Below are 16,993 nucleotides of genomic sequence, written 5' to 3'. Positions count from 1 at the left end.
CGGGCAGAGGGGCGGGGCCGAGCGGAGGAGGGGCGGGGCCTCGGGCCGCCGGCGCTCTGCCATTGGCGGCGGGCGCCTTTGTGTGCCGGCGGAGCGGGCGGCCGCCACTCGCCGCCGCGTCGGAGGGGCCGGCGGGACCGGGCCGGGCCACGCCGCGCCGCGCCACAAAGGCCGCAGCATGGTCCTGGTGCACGTCGGCTACCTGGTGCTGCCCGTCTTCGGCTCCGTGCGCAACAGAGGTACCGCGCCGTGCGCGGGGACCGCGGGTTCGCGTCCCGGGGCCGCTCCGCGCTGAGGGAGGGGGGGGTGGCGGGGTTGCTGTGTGGGCGGGCGGAGGGCTCGGCCCGGGCCGCGGGTGCCCCGACCGCGGTTGAGGAGGGCGCCGCCCCCCGGCCCTCCCCGCGGTCTCGCCGTGCGCTCAGGTGGGCGGTTGGGGCGAGCCCGCCTCGCTCTGCAGGCGCGCAGGGCTCCGCGCCACCCCACCCCCCCCCCCAGCAGTACCCGCTGTGGGGGTCCCGGTCCCCCCTTGCCCAGCTCCCGCCCGCACCCCCAAGCCCGTGCTTCGGTAGATCCATTTGCCTTTTTTTAGTTTTTAATCTTTATTTTTATTTTTTAATTTACCCCCCACTCCCCCCCCGTCTCGCCGTGTAGCCTAGCCACCAGGCCATTTCAGCGTAGCTGTAGACGATAACAGCCATTTTTGTACCTTCATCCTGTTTAGCTGAGTACATTGCACTGTAAATTCCTGTTAAGTGGATTCATTTTGCTGTGGTCGTTGGGCGCAGAGTCTCCTGGGGGACTTCGAGCGGGCCAGACGCCCCCAAATTACGGGCAACACCCCTCTCCCCCCCCTCCCCCCCCCAAAAAAAAATCAAATTGAGGAGGGGAAATCCAGCAACCGGCCTTAATTCCAATGATATAATTGGAAAAGAGGTGGAGAGTAAGAGCTGTGGCTCAACAGGGGCTAAAATACCACACACACACACACACACACACACCACCCCCAGAGCGTGCTGGCGAGAGCCACCCGCAGTGGGGTGCAGCATCCCAGTCCCGGCAGTGGTGACACCGCTGCTGACAGCTGGCCCCGCGCCCACCCAGCCGCTCACCCAGCCGGCCCCACGTGCCATCCCCCCGGCCCCGTCAGCCACAAGTGTCCCATCCCATTAGCACACCTCCGATGTGGCCAACACCCCCCCCACACCCTTAAATTCTGATTGTGAAAAGAAACGACTGGCAAAATGGTTTTCCATTAAACAGGGATAACATTTTTTTCTGCTGTGCTAAATTACTTCCTGTTCTTATTTTGTGGGTAATTTTCTGTATCGAATATCCTTTGGTTGTGTATCTCCACCTTTTTCTTGTACTAAAACTAAAGCATGGTCTGTATTTTTTTACATTACCTAGTTTCTGATGTAAATCTCTCTGTAGAGACATACCCTGCTGAAATGTAATGTGCTGTAGCCTATACATCTGCTCAGTGTACGCTGCTTTTGTTCTGTTGCCCTTCCATAGCATGGTGGGCCTTGCCTTTTTGTATTGTGTGCATGATGACATTGTTACACACAATTCCACTAATACTAATATACAATCTCTCAATAAAGAAACTAGTTTTCCTATATTAACCTAGTGTGCTTTTTCTATTGCTGTTTTCCCATTTATTGTCGTATCCTGCTGTTTAGATTTTTTCCTTGCTTTCCCCCATCGTGAGGTTTGAGTGAGTGGATTTTTTTCCCAGTAGTGCAGATATGGGGGCTTTTTAATATGGTTTTTTTTTCTTTTTATTCCTCCTATCCCATATCTACTCTCAGCATTAGTCTGTGTGTCCATACTCCCTAGACGCACAGTCCGTATTACTGTTGTGCCGATGCAGAATTCTGTTTTACTGCAGAACAGCAAAAAGAAAAAGGTGTATAAATCCAAGCCCTCGTTATTAACCACCCCCCCCCAAAAAAAAAAACAACAAAAAAACCAACAAAAAAACCAAAACAAACAACCCTGATATTTGATGAAGGGTCTGCTGCTTATTTCATTCTAGTTACAACATTACACACTCCTTACCAGACTGATACTAAAACGAAAGGGATGACCTCCAGATGAATGGGGGGGAGCTATCCTTTTTTTTTTTTTTTTTTTTTCCCAAAAACACCTGATTAACAAGAGGTAAATGAACCTGGAGGAAAAAAAAAAATCCGTCTAACCTATTAGCTGTATATTTAAACATATGCATATATGTGAGCACCCTGCCCACCATCTGCTAGGCGAGAAGTTGCTGTGCCTTGGTCCCGCGGCGACTGGCATGCTATAAATATCTTCACTAGACCCCTGTAAGGCAGGGCTCGTAAAACCGTCCCAGCTGCTAATGTTGTAACTACATTTTCATGCTTGAAGCCTCCAGGCCCACCATCTTCTGAATAACCCGATTTGGTCAAAAAAAGCAAACTGGGGGGTTGGGAGAAAGTCACTGGGAACCTTAAAATATTGGAAGCAGGGAGGAATGGACAACCCAATTGCGGTCAGTGAGCAGTTTTGCTGTGGCTGCAAGGCAATAATAATACCGGTCACCTCTCCTTGTTCCTGTGCCAGACCTCCTTTCCCAGGTCTGCAAAATGGTCCTGTTTTAAAACCTCCCCAGTTTTGGCTTGGGGTTCCACAAGAAACTGAGGGAAGTCAGGGCTCCCAAAAACAGAAGATAGGGCTGGGGAGGGGGGAGCATCTTGTCTTTAATTGCATTTCCACAGGAGCGGGGGAGGCACAGGATTGGTTATTTGTCTTTAATGAGAGGAAGACAAATTCAGCAGGTCGGTTCCCCACCGCTAAAATTTCAAGAGGAGCCGCTAGCAAACAAAACAAAAGCAAGTGGCTCCAGCAACCCGCCCTGCCTCACCCCAGCATCCCTCGAAGAGACGCATCATTTTGCAAGGCCGTGCCTGTCCACCTCCCTCCTAGCTTGATCCTGAGTTTGGTTGTTTTTTTGAAACATTTATTTATGATTTCCTTCTCCATATTTCCTTTTCCGTGTATCTTGATGACTGTTTGGCCATCCTGTCCCCCCCACCTTGTATGAGCACAAGCAGGTTGCCCCCCCTGCTCCCCCCTGGATGTAGTGTATGCTGTGGCCCTTTGTTCTCGCTCCATCCTCGCCCCGGGCCAGCGCTGAGCTCCGTGCGTGACACATGTCCCCGTACGCATCCCGAGGAGGGAGGCTGTGCTTCTCGCTTGCATGAAGGGAGACATGCATGCCTGTTGGGGCTGATCATTTTCCAATGTGATGATTTTTTTATTATCCCCTCCCTCCTTTCCTTTTTTTTTTTTAATTTATTTTTTTTAATAATTCAACCCCCCCACACACACGTGAGACAATGAGATTTGGGTTATGATGTGGGAAAAAATGAAATCCCTCCCCTTCTCCATTCCCCGAAACCCTACCCTGAAACCCCGACATGGATAAACCCAGTCCCCTCCGAAATGTACCTCGCGCTACACCTGCCGGCAGCTGCCCCTTTGTTTGGAGTGGCGGATTCACTGCAGCGAGCATGATAACCCCCCCATCTTATTCTGCAAATTAGCGCTAATACAGAGCAAAACTGTTTGTTCAATATACTCTGAGGGTACCCTGGTAATCTAATAATACGGAAAACTGCTGGGTTAATGGCAACTCGTACTAAGCGATTTATCATCTGCATCGTATTTTGACCTGTCTTGTTAGAAACACATTCTTACATCAGGAAACATTACCCCCACCCCCCTACCCCCATCAACCTCCCAGCCTTATTAGCTAGTAACCACCAGGCTTTCATAGCTCATAATCCATCAAAAACGCATCCGCAATTTAATGACTTAATTCCTTTGACACTCCTGAGTCTTGAAAAGCCACCTGGTACAAAGAAAATAATCTTTTTTTATTTTAGCATCGCGGGCTGAGGAAATCCAAGACGAGTCACGTGCTGGTGGTGCTGCTGTGGGTGTGGAGGCACATGCAGTGGTTTCTATAAAGCCTATACATCTCTCCAGCACCAACCTGTCTTCCTGGGCTGCTTTAAATAACTTCTTTCAATAACAGGGAGGCAGATAATCCCAAACATGGACAAAACAGGCTCTGAGATTCATTTGTATAAGGGTTGTGTAAAGGTCTTACACATATCTGCGTGCATTTAACGATGCCGAACGGGAGCTGGACCGATCTGTCTCTCACACGGGGATTTTGGGGCAGTGTCACAATTTCCATCATTTTTAAGGAAAAGATAAACAAATAGCCGTCACATTTTGCTCATATTGGGAATTATCAGCAAAGTCTAATGAGAGCTGATCTGGATTTACCTCGCTGTGTGCGGATCTGGCCCCGTGGAAGTTTGTTATTTAAGAACCGGTGAGTTGGTGCCCAAGTGAGAATGCAAATGCAGCAGCAATGCTGGGGCAGGGGGTCTTGGGGGAGTGTTTACCACAAAACCCGGGAGCTGCTCCAGCTGGGGGGGATGAGGCGGTGGGGCGCAGCAGGGACACAGTCTGGCATCGCTTGGTGAGTCCCGGACAGAGTGTGGGGTGCCAAAGCCAGGGGGCAAGATCCATAGGTGCCGGGATGCTACCGTAACCGCCTCTGGCCTCGGTCCTCGCCGAGGCGCCTGTCTTGCGCAGAGTCCTCCTCCGTGAACCTCCTGGAAGGACTGTCCTAGAGTAAGTCTGAGCTTCCTTATTTTGTTGTTGTTTTAAACCCTGCCTATAATTTGGGGAGCACCTCGTTAGCTGAAAGGGGAGGATGGAGCACTGCTGGGGCAGGCATGGGAGCTGTGGGCATGGTCCTCCCAAACCTGTAGGAGAACCCCCACCCACCAAGTGCCACGGGGAGCACCCGGGACATGCAAGATCGGCTCATCCCTCTCCACTGACCAGACGGAAGATGGTTGCAACCGCTGGAGGTGCAGGGCTGGAAGGAGAGGTGGAGATGGCTTTCTTGGGGGCTCTGCGGGGCGCGATGCTGGGTAGCGAGGGCACGGGCATCCCCTCCTGCCCATTTACGTGCTGGTTCAAACCCAAACCGTGTGCTGGGGCTGTCCTGTGCCAGAGCTGGAAAGTCCCTGCCTCTAGGGATGTTCAAAAGGGGATAGACAGATGCTGCAGCAGCTCAGCAGAGAAAAGCCTTTCCCACCCTTAGCATGGGAGCCCTCATTTTGGGAAGCATTAAATAAACGTGACAGAAATGCGAGAGGAGGCTTTGCAAAAGGTCTTCTACATCTAGATCATCTCCAATACCTGCAACCTCCAAGACCCAAGTTGGTTTGGCAATGAGGAAAAGTGTGATGGCATGGCCAAATTTTATGACTCTTGGACTTCTCATGGTACTTGGGTGTTTCTGCATAAAACCTGCAGCGCCTGGAGTCAGGCACTAAGACAAGGCTTTTTGATCAAAGGGTAGTAGACAAATAGAGCTTCACACTGCTGTTTACGGCAAACTTGGTGCTCAAAACTCCGGCTACGACACTCGGGAGGTTTTCCAACCCACATGGTGGATTGGGAAGGGGAAGGGTGATGTGTGGCTGCAGCAGGGCCAGGGCAGGGACCTGCAGCTGGGCACTGAGAGGGGGGGCTGACGTCCAGTGGGGAAAACGATAAATTTCCAATGGTTTTGGATTCAATTCTGGGAGACGGAGTGGGTTGGTCTGCAGTCAGGTTTGGCAGAAGGGTTGTGGTTTCCTGAGCAGCTCAGCACAGGACCCCATGGGAGATCCCCCCAGTTAAATCCTTGCGTGGTCCTAAACCTTCCTGGGGCGAAAACTGGGTCTTTTGGGAATGGCTAAATTCTCCCTGTAAAATAAAAAAGCCTCGAATCACTTTTCAGCTAGAGCAAGAGCGTCAGGGACCGGAGAGCTGGCAGCAGCCAGAAGGAAGGGAAAGCAAACCCATGCCTGCTCCATGCCTCCCCACCACCTTTGCTTAACCCTTTCTGCTCCTCCTCTTGCTCACTTTTGCAGTCTCCCAGGACCTTTTCTCACCCATTTTCCTGCCTGCTGGTCCTTTACATTTCCCAGCCCCGGCTGGGCTGGGCTGGTTGGCGCGTGCTGTTGTGGATCCCTCTTGGTAAGTGTCCTTAACCACTGCTGTTTTCTCTCCCTCCCTTTAAAGGCTGTAAAATGTGCCTGCAGGAAAGTCGCATGTGTATGGCTTGTAGCTCTTTAATGAACATTATTGTTTTGGTTTGAGAGACTCAACCCAGCAGGGTCAGAAGCAAAGCAGGTGCTGGAAGCAGTGAAGACGCAGGTTATGGGGAGAGGCAATAAGGGGCAGCTTGGTACCCACGGGCTGGGACCTTTCCAAGGGAGGACATGCCTGCAGGGAGATGTTTGGATGGGGATTTCGGTAGCTTGGAGAAGGACCTGGACATCTCTGTGTCTCATACTGCATCCCTCCACTCCTGGCCACTTGCAGCAGCTTCCCTGCCTGGAGCTGACACCCTGAGGTGTGGGTCAGCTTAGATGGAGCCACCAGCCATTGCTGGTTTTCCCTGGGGAGCTCAAGTGGTGCTGTGGAGCTGTTACCATGCTTTGCTCCTCCACCTTCTTCCCCAAATGGTACAAGGAGCACCCATTTCCCCTAACTGAGGAGAAAGCCAGGCCATGGATACCTTCTGGGACTTCTTTGCAGGGACCTTGAGCAGGTCTCTGGTGGAACTGGACAGCCCACCAGGCCACGTAGTCAGGCACTCAACCCTGGGGCGGAGTTAGAAGCTGCTCTGAAAACCTTCTCTCATCTTTTTCTTCAGGCTTGCGAGGGTCTCTGAATGATATTCAGAAACACGAGGTCCCCTGGGCATCTGTCACGCTGTGGCTGCCCCACGCCAGGCTCCTCCAGTGGAGGGTGGGATTGGGAAACAACCCTGTAGCAAACGAGCCCTGCCCGGTGGTGCTTAGTGCTGTGCACCTGGGCTTTCTTACACTCCTGGTGGCATCTCACTTTTCCTTCAGTCACACTGCTAAGTCAAGGTACTGACATACCCAAAGGGATCTTGGTTTTTTTGAAAGCTGTGGGTACGTGAGGAAGCACCACTCATGAGCACTTGCCCAACCAACCTGTTTCCATAACACGTCTGCTTGAAAACTGGGCATCTACAGGCAAAAGGAATTTTCTCCTTTTTTTTTTTTTTTAATAGCAGAAGAGGTGCCTGTTCGCACACAGCCCTGCAGCATTGGGTAAGGTCTCATTCGCCTGTGCTACCTGAGGCAGTGGAGGGTGTTCTTCTGGTCCACTCAAGGCTGATCAACATCAGCTGGTGGGAGCTGAGATGTAAATAGACTCTCCTGTAAGCCCAAACCTCAGTGAGGAGCAGCTGGTGTCAGAAACGAGCGGTGGGTTCATGGTGAAGCTGCCTGGACCTGGCATGAGGCACCAAGCTGCAAAGGCCTGAACTTGTTTATCTGTGCATGAATCCAAAATAAGTCCTCAGCTTTTAAAAGAGTTGCTTGGCATTTATACTGGGATGAGTAAGATAAGAATCTAGTTTGAGGTGAGGTGTGTTGTTTTGTTTGTTTTTTTTTTTTTAAAAAAAAGTAATTGTCAGCAAACTGACCACAGACTGAAGGTATTTTGTCTGCATGTGGGCTCGGTGGTGTGGTTATCTTTGCAGGACCACCAGCGTGTTTTCAGCCCTGGCGTGGCATTTGCTGGCAAACTCAAACAGGAGCTTTTTAAATCTCGGGTAGCATCTGAAAGTAGTGGAGGTGCTGATGCTTCAGGAGAGGTGTCTGTCAAGCCTGGCTGTTTCTACAACCTCCAGATGAAAAATAGCACATCTCTGATTTACCCAGCAGGAAAGAAGCTCCAAATCTCATGCAGATTACTGGGCTTCTTGTTGTGGTTTGCTAAATCCACGTTTCTCTTTCTTGTAGCCTGGCCTTTAATATTAATATCTTTAATTTCATTTATAAATTCACTTATCAGCTTTCATTAGTCATCCTGTTAATGATCCCAGGCAAGAAATTTATCATTTGACGTCAAAAGGCAGATTAAGGGACTTCTAGAGCCCTGGGAAACGGCTTCATGCTGCACCGGAATTATAGCGGTTGGCATATGAGGCTAGTACTATGTATAATTTGCATCTGGTTCTCAGGGGATGAGCGATTATTTTATATATTTAGCAGAAAACAAGAGCGTTTCTTAATCATGAATGGTGTTACATTTCCTGCAAACTCTGCAGTATTATGAATCATTGGGCTATAAACATCTTGTTGCCGGCGTGCCTGGTTTTGCATCACCACGGTGGGAAGCCCTGGAGGGTCGGATCCTGACAGCTTGCCCCCTCCTTGGGGGGGTTTACTGCATGAATGGCTAATTGAAATTAAGAAGTTCCCTCAACACTAGGACCTGGAAGGGACTGGGAGTGTTTGAAGCATCTTTGGTCTGTGTTCTCCATGATGAGAGATGAGGGTGTTGGTAGGGTCTGGAGATGAGTGTCTAAGGCATGAAAATGAAGGAAAAAACCCTCAACATATTTGCTCAAAACGTTTGGAAAAGAGCAGGGTTGAACTGAAAATGGATGGGATGTAGCATCCCCAGGCACTGGTCCATCACAATGAGGCTTTATAGATGTTGGGAGCAATCAGTGTGTTGGGAGAAGCCTTATTTTGTCCAGCCACTGTTTCTGATATCCCGCAAATCTCCAGGGACTGAGGCAAGGACTGAGGAGGTTTCCTGCACCAAGATAGCATGACATGAGTGGGCTTGGGGTTATGAGCCTTTTTTTTTTTTTTTTTTTTTTAATAACAAATTTCTCGGTTGCATGCACCCTTATTAAAAAGGGTCCCCTCCCACACTGGTCACCGGCAAACCCCATTGACAGAGCAAAACTCACTCCATAAACTGCTCCTTCAGGCACAGCCTCCTTCAAGATCAATGGGCTGCAGGCAGCTCTTTGTGAGGCTGAATGGAGAAAATCTTATCTGTCTTCTACCAAAAGCACTAATGAACTGGTTTTGCTCAGCCCTCATTGGCTTGAGTGGGAAACTTCAGTATCATCCTGTAGTGGGTTGACCTTGGCTGGCTGCCAGGTGCCCACCAAGCCACTTGGTTGCTCCCCTCATCAGCTGGACAGAGGGGGAGAAAATAGGATGGAAAAGCACTCATGAGTCAAGATAAAGGCAGGTTAGTGAAGCAAAGGAAAATAAAAGATGTATTCTCTACTTCCCATCAGTAGGCAATGTCCAGTTGGTTCCTGCGAAGCAGGGCTTCTGTACCTGTAGTGGTTGCTCTAGAAAACAAAGGTCATCATAACGCATGCACCCTCCTCCTTTCTATTAGCTTTTACTGCTGAGCAGACTTCATACAGTGTGGAATATCCCTTGGGTCAGTTTGGGTTGAACACAAGCCCCCCGTGTGCCCAGGTGGCCCAGGAGGCCAGCAGCACCCTGGCTGGTGCCAGCAGTGCTGTGGCCAGCGGGAGCAGGGCAGTGCCCGTCCCCCTGCCCTCGGCACTGGGGAGGCCGCCCCTGGAATGGCGCGGTGGGCTCTGGGCCCCTCGCTCCCAGACAGAGCCTGAGGGGCTGGAGCGTGTCCAGAGCCGGGCAGGGGGCTGGGGAAGGGGCTGGGGCACAAGTGCTGTGGGGAGCGGCTGGGGGAGCTGGGGGGTCAGCCTGGAGAGGGGGGGCTGAGGGGAGACCTTCTGGCTCCCTGCAACCCCCTGAGAGGGGCTGGAGCCAGGGGGGTCGGGCTCTTCTCCCAGGGAACAGGCGACAGGACGAGAGGGAACGGCCTCACGTTGTGCCGGGGGAGGGTTCGGCTGGGAATGAGGGAAAATCCCCTCACGGAAAGGGTGGCCAAGGCTGGCACAGGCTGCCCGGGGGGCTGGCGGCACCCGCCCTGGGGGGATTTAAAATGGAGATGCTTGGGGACATGGTTTAGTGACGGACTTGGCAGCGCTGGTTTCATGGTTGGACTTGATGACCTTAAAGGCCTTTGCCAACCTCACGATTCTGTACTTCCCTGCTTTTATGAAAGCAGCAGCAAAACCCGTCGTCCATCTTCAGTCTCTTTCTTGGCTCTCTGCGTGACTCGTTCCTGCACTAAATTAACTGGCCGTGGCCGGGCTGTTGTCTCTGAGGCTGGCCCATGAAGCTGCGAGCTAAACACACAGTATTGCCCAGGAACTGGGCCCCGCAGCAAGGGCTGTCGTGTCCTGGTGGCCGCGGGGGGTGTGCATGGCTGATTGTTGGGTGGTGGACCAGCAGCTCAGCTGGTGGCACTCCTCCCGACCTTAGCTGCCAGGGACTAGAGCTATGTGAAAACACAGATACCTGGTTTTGATGGTGATGACTATTTTCCAGTTCACTGGCTGAAAATTTATTTCCCTGGTTTTATATAGTCTTTGAGTTTTTCACCAAAACGGGGTGGGGGTGGGGGGGGAATGTCTTTTAAGTGTCTCATTTGAAGTGAAATGAAATAGGCCACAACCTCGGAGTGAAATCCTGTCTTATGGCAGAAAATGAAACAGCATCAACTGGATGCAGGGAATAAAACCAATTCATCATGATCTTTTAGTTGGGTTTTTCATACAGAAACGTTTCACCTAGACATAGGGGTTATTTTTCATATCTGAGAGATGGATTCGTTGTTTCCTACTCATTTGGAAATCATGCAATGATCAGGAACAGGCTGCCCCAGCCCTCTGTGTTCTTGTACTGTGAAACCATGTTGTGACCTCAGTGTGTGCAGAAGTTGAATTTATTTAATCAACAGAAAGTGCTTTCGTGCCTGAGAAGAGTCTTGGAGAAGCAGACTGTGTTCCCAGGGCAGAAGGTTGCAAAATATCGTTGGCCTTTTATAAAACGAGGGAGGTCATGTCAGCCCCTGCCTCTCCCCCTCGCCTCTATTGGCAACAAGGGTGGGTTTCCAGGATTGTGAGGACCAAAGACATTTTCCCAAATGAAAATGAGAGCTGAGGTCTCGAACAGGACTTGCAGCCACAGTCCTGTAGTGCCAGATCCAGATGGCATGTGATGCCATCCAGGTGCTCCTTCTATAGGGTGAAGAGGTGCCCTTGGGAAGGAAAATATTGCCAGGAGGTAGTTAGAAGCTTAGAAAAATAGGACATGGTCCAAGGGGAAGGGAGGCAAGGTAGCTCCCCTCCCTGTCCCTTGGGCAGAAGGCAGTTCCTCCTGAAAGGAGTTGGGCTGCTGTTAGGGAAGCCAAAGCGTGTTCGTTAGGTGTCCAGCGTGACTCTGGTCTTCCCATAACAAGCAGGTTTGAGTCCCGTTAATGAAATCAAGTGCCAGACCTCGGAAACATCCAGGAAGCTGATAGCAGGTTTGGGGATATGTTCTGCTGGCTTACATGCACCCGAACTGTGTGGGAACCCCTGTCCTTGTCCTAGGATTCCTTATCCACAGCCCAGCGTCTCTCATTGAACCTTTTCCTACCAGAAACCAAGCAATGAGAGGAGGTTTTTTCTGCCTGGGCTGACTTTGATGCTGGCAGACCCAGGCTTAGACCCATCCTCTGGCTCCCTGGACCTCCTGCGGCTCTCCCCACCTCCCGGTTTTGGTGCACCAGCACAACTGGTCCCGGCTTTCTGGCCCCGTGATGGGAATGGGGAGGCAGCAAGGGCCCCTTCCCAATTTCCTGCAATTCAAATGGGAAACGGGAGGATGGATGTGCTTTGCAGAAACCCAACTCACTGGCAGCATCCCTTGGTGGGGGAGGTGACATCCAGGCCAATGTGAGAGCCAAAGGGCATCAAAGGGGTGCTGGGACCCTCCTGTGAGCCAGGGCTGGGCAGGTGGATGGTGTGGGGGAGGAGAGATGGACCAGGGCACCCAACAACTGACCCTGCTTGGAGCTGCTGCTTCTGCAGAGGGCTTTGGGGAGTCCTCTCTGAGCACAACTTGTTGGAGGTAAGTTTAATGGAATGGGTGGATGTGCAGAGCTGGAACTCTGTCCCCGAGCCGAAACGCTCCTCTCCAGCCCATGAACAGACCCAGCCTCTGCTTGCTTTTGGGTTTTGGGTATTTTTTTCAGTGTAAAGAACAAGCCCATTTCTAGTGATGCTGTGACACAAACACTTTTGTCTCATGCTGGGGAGCTGGAGTTTTGAGAAAGCCAACAAATATAATGAGACTTTTGATTTAAAAAAAAAATAGGAAAAAGGGATAGAAGCCCAGTGCACAACAGTAACATGAAAATGCAAAGTGTTTGCCAAAGTTCAGACACCAAAAAACCAATGAAAAGGTGGTTTGTTCTTATTGATGCCTGCCATGAGGGGTCTGTTCCTTGCATCTCCTGGGGTTTGGGGTTGGCTGTGGCACAATCCGTAAGCTGTAGGAGTTGCTTTCTCTGCATGTCCACGTGCATACTGCATTCCATGGTGAGAAAGATAACTTTCACCCCTGGTATCCTGCTTTCTCCAAAGAGCAAGGCTTAAAATTCCTGGCAAACTTACATCTGTGGGAGAGTTTTTAGCTGAGTTCTGGTGTGGAAGTTCTGGATGATGGTGGAGAAGGGATGGCGACATGCAGCAGGAAGCCCAGAAGGATCTGGGGGCAGCGGGTGATGGACCAGGAAGTCAAGAAAAAGCAGCAACACAGAGAGAGATCCCACACCATGGGCTGTGGGTTCTTGTCAGTGTGGCTTGATAATGGGTAGGAGAACTGTGGGTCTCCACCACATCCAAGCTGGGCAGGAGCTAGGGGTGGTTCTTGACTGGTTTTCACACTATTAAGAGAGAAGAGACCTTTGCTGAGCAAGCTGAGCTGCTCTGAAGGGCTGGGCGCTCTGGTTGAACGAGCCACCACTTGTCACGAGAAAATTCGGGCGTGTGGTAACTCAGGCTGCACCTGTAATACTGGGGCATCTCTGCATTTAAAACTATGAGCAGGTTGATGCTCGTGGGGCTTTACACCACTGTGCTGCTACCCCAAAACACAGAGAGCAGGAATCCATGTACTCCATCAGAGCAGAAAAGTGAATGACCTCAGCCCAGGGGTCCTGGGGGGGTGTGGGATTTTGCCATCCAGTTTGCCATACATACAGCTGTTGTTTCTCTAAAAAGTAAGAATGATCCCACTGTAAAATGTCAGGGATTGGGATTTAGCCCATCCAGCTTTCCCTGTGAGGGTCTGCAGGCATCTCTTTTGGGCTAGATATTTGCAGATCTGCCAAATCTTGGACAACTTCTGAGCCAGCCAGCACCTTCTAACACAGCTTGGTTGGGTTTGCTTGGTCAAAATGCTTCTTCTGAATGGAGGAACACTGTCGGATGCTTTGTAGAGCATTTTTCTCAAAAGCACGAGAGAAATCTTAGAAATGCCACGTGCAGCTCTGCTGGTGTTCCAGAGGCGCCAGGCTTTAATTAACATCACTGAGAAGTTCAGATCCCAATTCTAATTCCTTTCTGTTTGTAACTGGGAGCTCTGAGGAGTCAACAGATTTTGCGGCTTGAACAGATGCAGTTATTTTTTGGTTTTTTTTCCCTCCCCCAAGAGCCGAGTTGAATCTGAAATACACCTTTGTAATTGCTGCTTTTCTCTCTTCTACTTGATATCTGCCAGAGCCACCATCCAACGGACGTTACATGGGTTAGTGTTATTCCTGCTGTGTTATTTCAACTCAGGCAGAAGTATTCTCCTGGATTCAGCAGTTAGTGCTGTGAAAAACCGTGTAATCGTTCTCTGCTTTCTCTAAAGGTTCAGTTACACTGTGAACTGACAAAATAAATGGGAAACGCACATCTAGGATTATTTTCATCCAAGTCTTTGAATGAAACCTGCACTCCTTGTGATGCAGAAGTGCTGTGCACTGCACCACTCTGTGCATGCGTGTGTGCACTTACAAGCACACCCCTTGCAAGGGTAGGGGAGACTTTTTCCATGTTGGTGGTGCTTTCAGAGTTGTAATGTGGAGGCACATACCCAGCTGTGCCAAAAGATGCTCTTAGAGGCAGGGGGTGGGGGTGGGGGGGTGGGGGGAAGAGAAGCAAAAGAGCATCTTCCACTGACTGATAGAGTTGCAGAGTAATTCAGAGGGAAGGGACCTCTGGAGGTCTCCAGTCCAGCCTCCTGATCAGGGCAGAGCTTGGTTATTGAGTGTCTCGGGGTCTTGCCCCACCAAGTCTGGGATATATTCAAGGATGGAGATGACAGCCAGTGGTGCTTGCTCTCTGGTCAGCAATCCCTGGGGGTCCACCCACTCCTAGGGCTGGATGGGCAGTCAGACCGTGTGGACAGGAGTGAAGATGTGTTCTCCCCTGCCAGAAAATTCAGTGTTGAGCACTTCCATTCTGCACTGGGGTTGTCCCCTCCAAACAAGGAGATTTTCCATGGGCAGGAAGATCCACTTCCTTGGCCACATCTGCATGAGGAAGATCCCAAACCACCATGGGGCCGGTCCAAGGCCAAGAAGCTGGGCTGTGTCCAACACCTGGAGCAGAAACCAGCTCTTCCCAAAGTGCTGGACATATCCTGCTTACCCAAACAGCACTTGTGGGTCCAGGTGGGCAGCGGGCACAGCATGCTGACCCCCAGCTCCACAGATCCCCACTTGGACCCTCTGGTCTTCCCTAAGGTTAAGTAAGTGCTTTTGGTCTTGCACCTTCATTTCTCCATCTGCACAATGCAGCAGTGCCCATCTCACAGACCACTGGATATAAAAATTCAGGGAACAAGGAAAATGCAGATGATTCTGCTCCTTTATAGGTAAAATTCCTGGTAAAATGTGAATGTGGGTGGGGAAAAGTGGATTTCTGGTTTTCATCCTCCTTTCTGTGGTTACTGTTGAGGAAATGTGTTACAAGAGATGTCTGAAGAATTGTATTTAGTCTTAAAAACTTGCTCAGATCTCTCTGCTTTCTTCAGGAAAGATTTAGATTTAGAAATGAAACAGAAATGACAAAGCTGAGATTTTTGATTGAAAAATAACGTCAATTCTTTCTTAAGTGTCATAAACATATATATTAAAAAAATATATTTTTTTAAAGAATGGTTTTAACTTTACTCAGTTCTAATCCAAGGAGAAGCACTTTCCCAAGGTCACCCACTACAACAGTGAGACGAGTGACTTGGGCTCCATCTCCTCTATGAAATCTGCTTAAAAATAATGGTCTAGAGGACAACCTGGCTGCTGACAACTAACTGTATGACTTCCTTATCTAGCTGCTCTGTTCAATAGGTGTGGTTTCCCTGGTTAGCTGCTGAACATTGACTTTTTGAGTTCGACAGCGGCTTTTTGCAAAGCCAGCTGATACAGGGCCATGGAGACTTGTGGACACTTCTCAATAGCAGGGGATTTGTCGAAGCAAATCAGATCTGGAGTCACTGAGAGGGAATTAATGTGAAATGCCTTGATGTTGGTTTTACAGTCACTTTAACAGGCATAACTATGCTATTAAACTGATCTCCCTGTATTTAACTCTTATTTGTACTTGAGTGCAATAAATGTTTGCCTTTAGGAAGGATGAATTTTACAGAGTAGAAGAGCTATAAACCTCCCAAATGCCTCATCAATAACGACGTAACAGCTTACAGCCTGAACCCTCTGCTCCTTATGCTGTGGTAGTGCCTTAAAGTCCTATTTCATCCTCTTCATCCTCACCTCCTCTTCTTCCTCACCCCAATTACACTTTCAAAATATCTCTGAAATGATACTTTGAGCGAGCAGCTGGTTAGACCTTGGGTAGCCACACACAACTAAAACTGTCACCTTGCTTCAGCAGGGCAGCTCCTGACTGCAGCCCAAGTCAGCTTCTTCTCCACGTTGCTGTGTTACATGGTGGAGAACATCCTCACCTTGATACCCGAGGGGGACTTGGGTAAATTAAGGCTCTATAAGAAGTTGCAGCTTGTACTGGCCTGGTAGAGACATGAGCTGGCTGTACCCTTGGTTTTGGATTAGTTGTGCTAAAGAGTAGGAAGAGTGTTTTCTGATGTTTTTGTAGGTCTTCCTTTGCCTGTGGGTGGGAGTAGCTATATCACTTTACTGCAGAGGCAGGCTGGTGTTGTAAGGCACTGGCCACAGGTCCATGCTGGAAGAGGTTGGGAAGGTGATGGGGTGGACACCTTCATTGCTCTCCCATGCAATTGCCAGCTCCTGAAAGCTGCTTCCTGGCCAGGGGGTGGGAGGTGGGTGTCCCAGCACTGGTGGCTGTTGGGCTATGAAAAGCAGATGGGGGCTAGCGCCCAATAGGTCTGACTGGGGTGGACTTATCCTGACCCAATGTCCATGAGTCCAGCAATAGGGAACATCTTGTAGCATCTTCACATCCTCTGTACCCTCTTTGTGGCAGGCAGTGGGATAAAAAACCCCTTTAACCTTGCTCATAACGTGAGGCGTAGAAATACATAGCTGGAGCTGAGGGCTGGAAACTGAGACGGAACCCTGCTGAAGTCTTTTTCTTGCTTGGGTGTTTTCTGCAGGGTTTTTTTGGTGGATTTTTTTTTTCTTTCTTTCCTCTTCTTGGCTCTATCTCTCAATTGCAGCTGCTCGCGCAGATTTGTCACAGGTCAGGAAAACTTAAGCCATGATTTGTAGAAGTTGAATGGACTTTTAAAATCAATTTTGTGGTCCCTGGTGTCAGTGGGGTGCCAATCACTGTGTGCTGGTGCTGCCCAGTTCCTCTGCAGCTATCATTAAGAGGCGCAGGCAGCATTCATTACAGGGAGGCTGAGTCTCACCACCTGTTAATGGAATCGAGCTGCCTGACCTTAATGTGTGACTGATATTTAATCTGAAGTTTCTGTGGACACCAGCAGGTTGTAACAGAAACAATACAGGCCCAGCAATGCAAAGCCTTAGCCCTGAGAACAGCAAAATAAATTAAATTTATTAATTAGTAAAAATCCTTGGGGCCTAGTGGTCAAATGTGGAACTAAAAAAAAAACAAACGGTGTATTTTCTTCCAGTTCATGACCTCACAGGTTCCTGGCAGGCTCTCGTGTCCTGCAAGGGGGAGCATGGTACAGCCTGTTTGCTCTGGACTGGTGGGAAATTTTGAGATGCTCCTTGTCCTGCTCAGGTGGAT

General features: G+C 50.1%; 1 protein-coding gene across 2 annotated transcripts in view; it reads left to right on the top strand.

Annotated features, from left to right (window-relative positions):
* ARK2C (arkadia (RNF111) C-terminal like ring finger ubiquitin ligase 2C) overlaps window positions 1–16,993 on the top strand; it is a 47,845-nt gene continuing 30,852 nt past the window's right edge. The window contains exon 1 of one of the 2 annotated variants that reach the window (XM_080371664.1): window positions 1–239. In XM_080371664.1, coding sequence (XP_080227790.1) covers window positions 179–239 — 61 coding nt within the window. In that variant the 5' untranslated portion in view covers window positions 1–178. The remainder of the gene's footprint in view (window positions 240–16,993) is intronic. The other variant, XM_080371665.1, reaches the window with a different exon arrangement.

Source organism: Falco punctatus, assembly GCF_963210335.1.
Source record: "Falco punctatus genome assembly, chromosome: Z".
Classification (NCBI taxonomy): domain Eukaryota; kingdom Metazoa; phylum Chordata; class Aves; order Falconiformes; family Falconidae; genus Falco; species Falco punctatus.
This window is presented reverse-complemented; position numbering and strand designations above follow the sequence as displayed.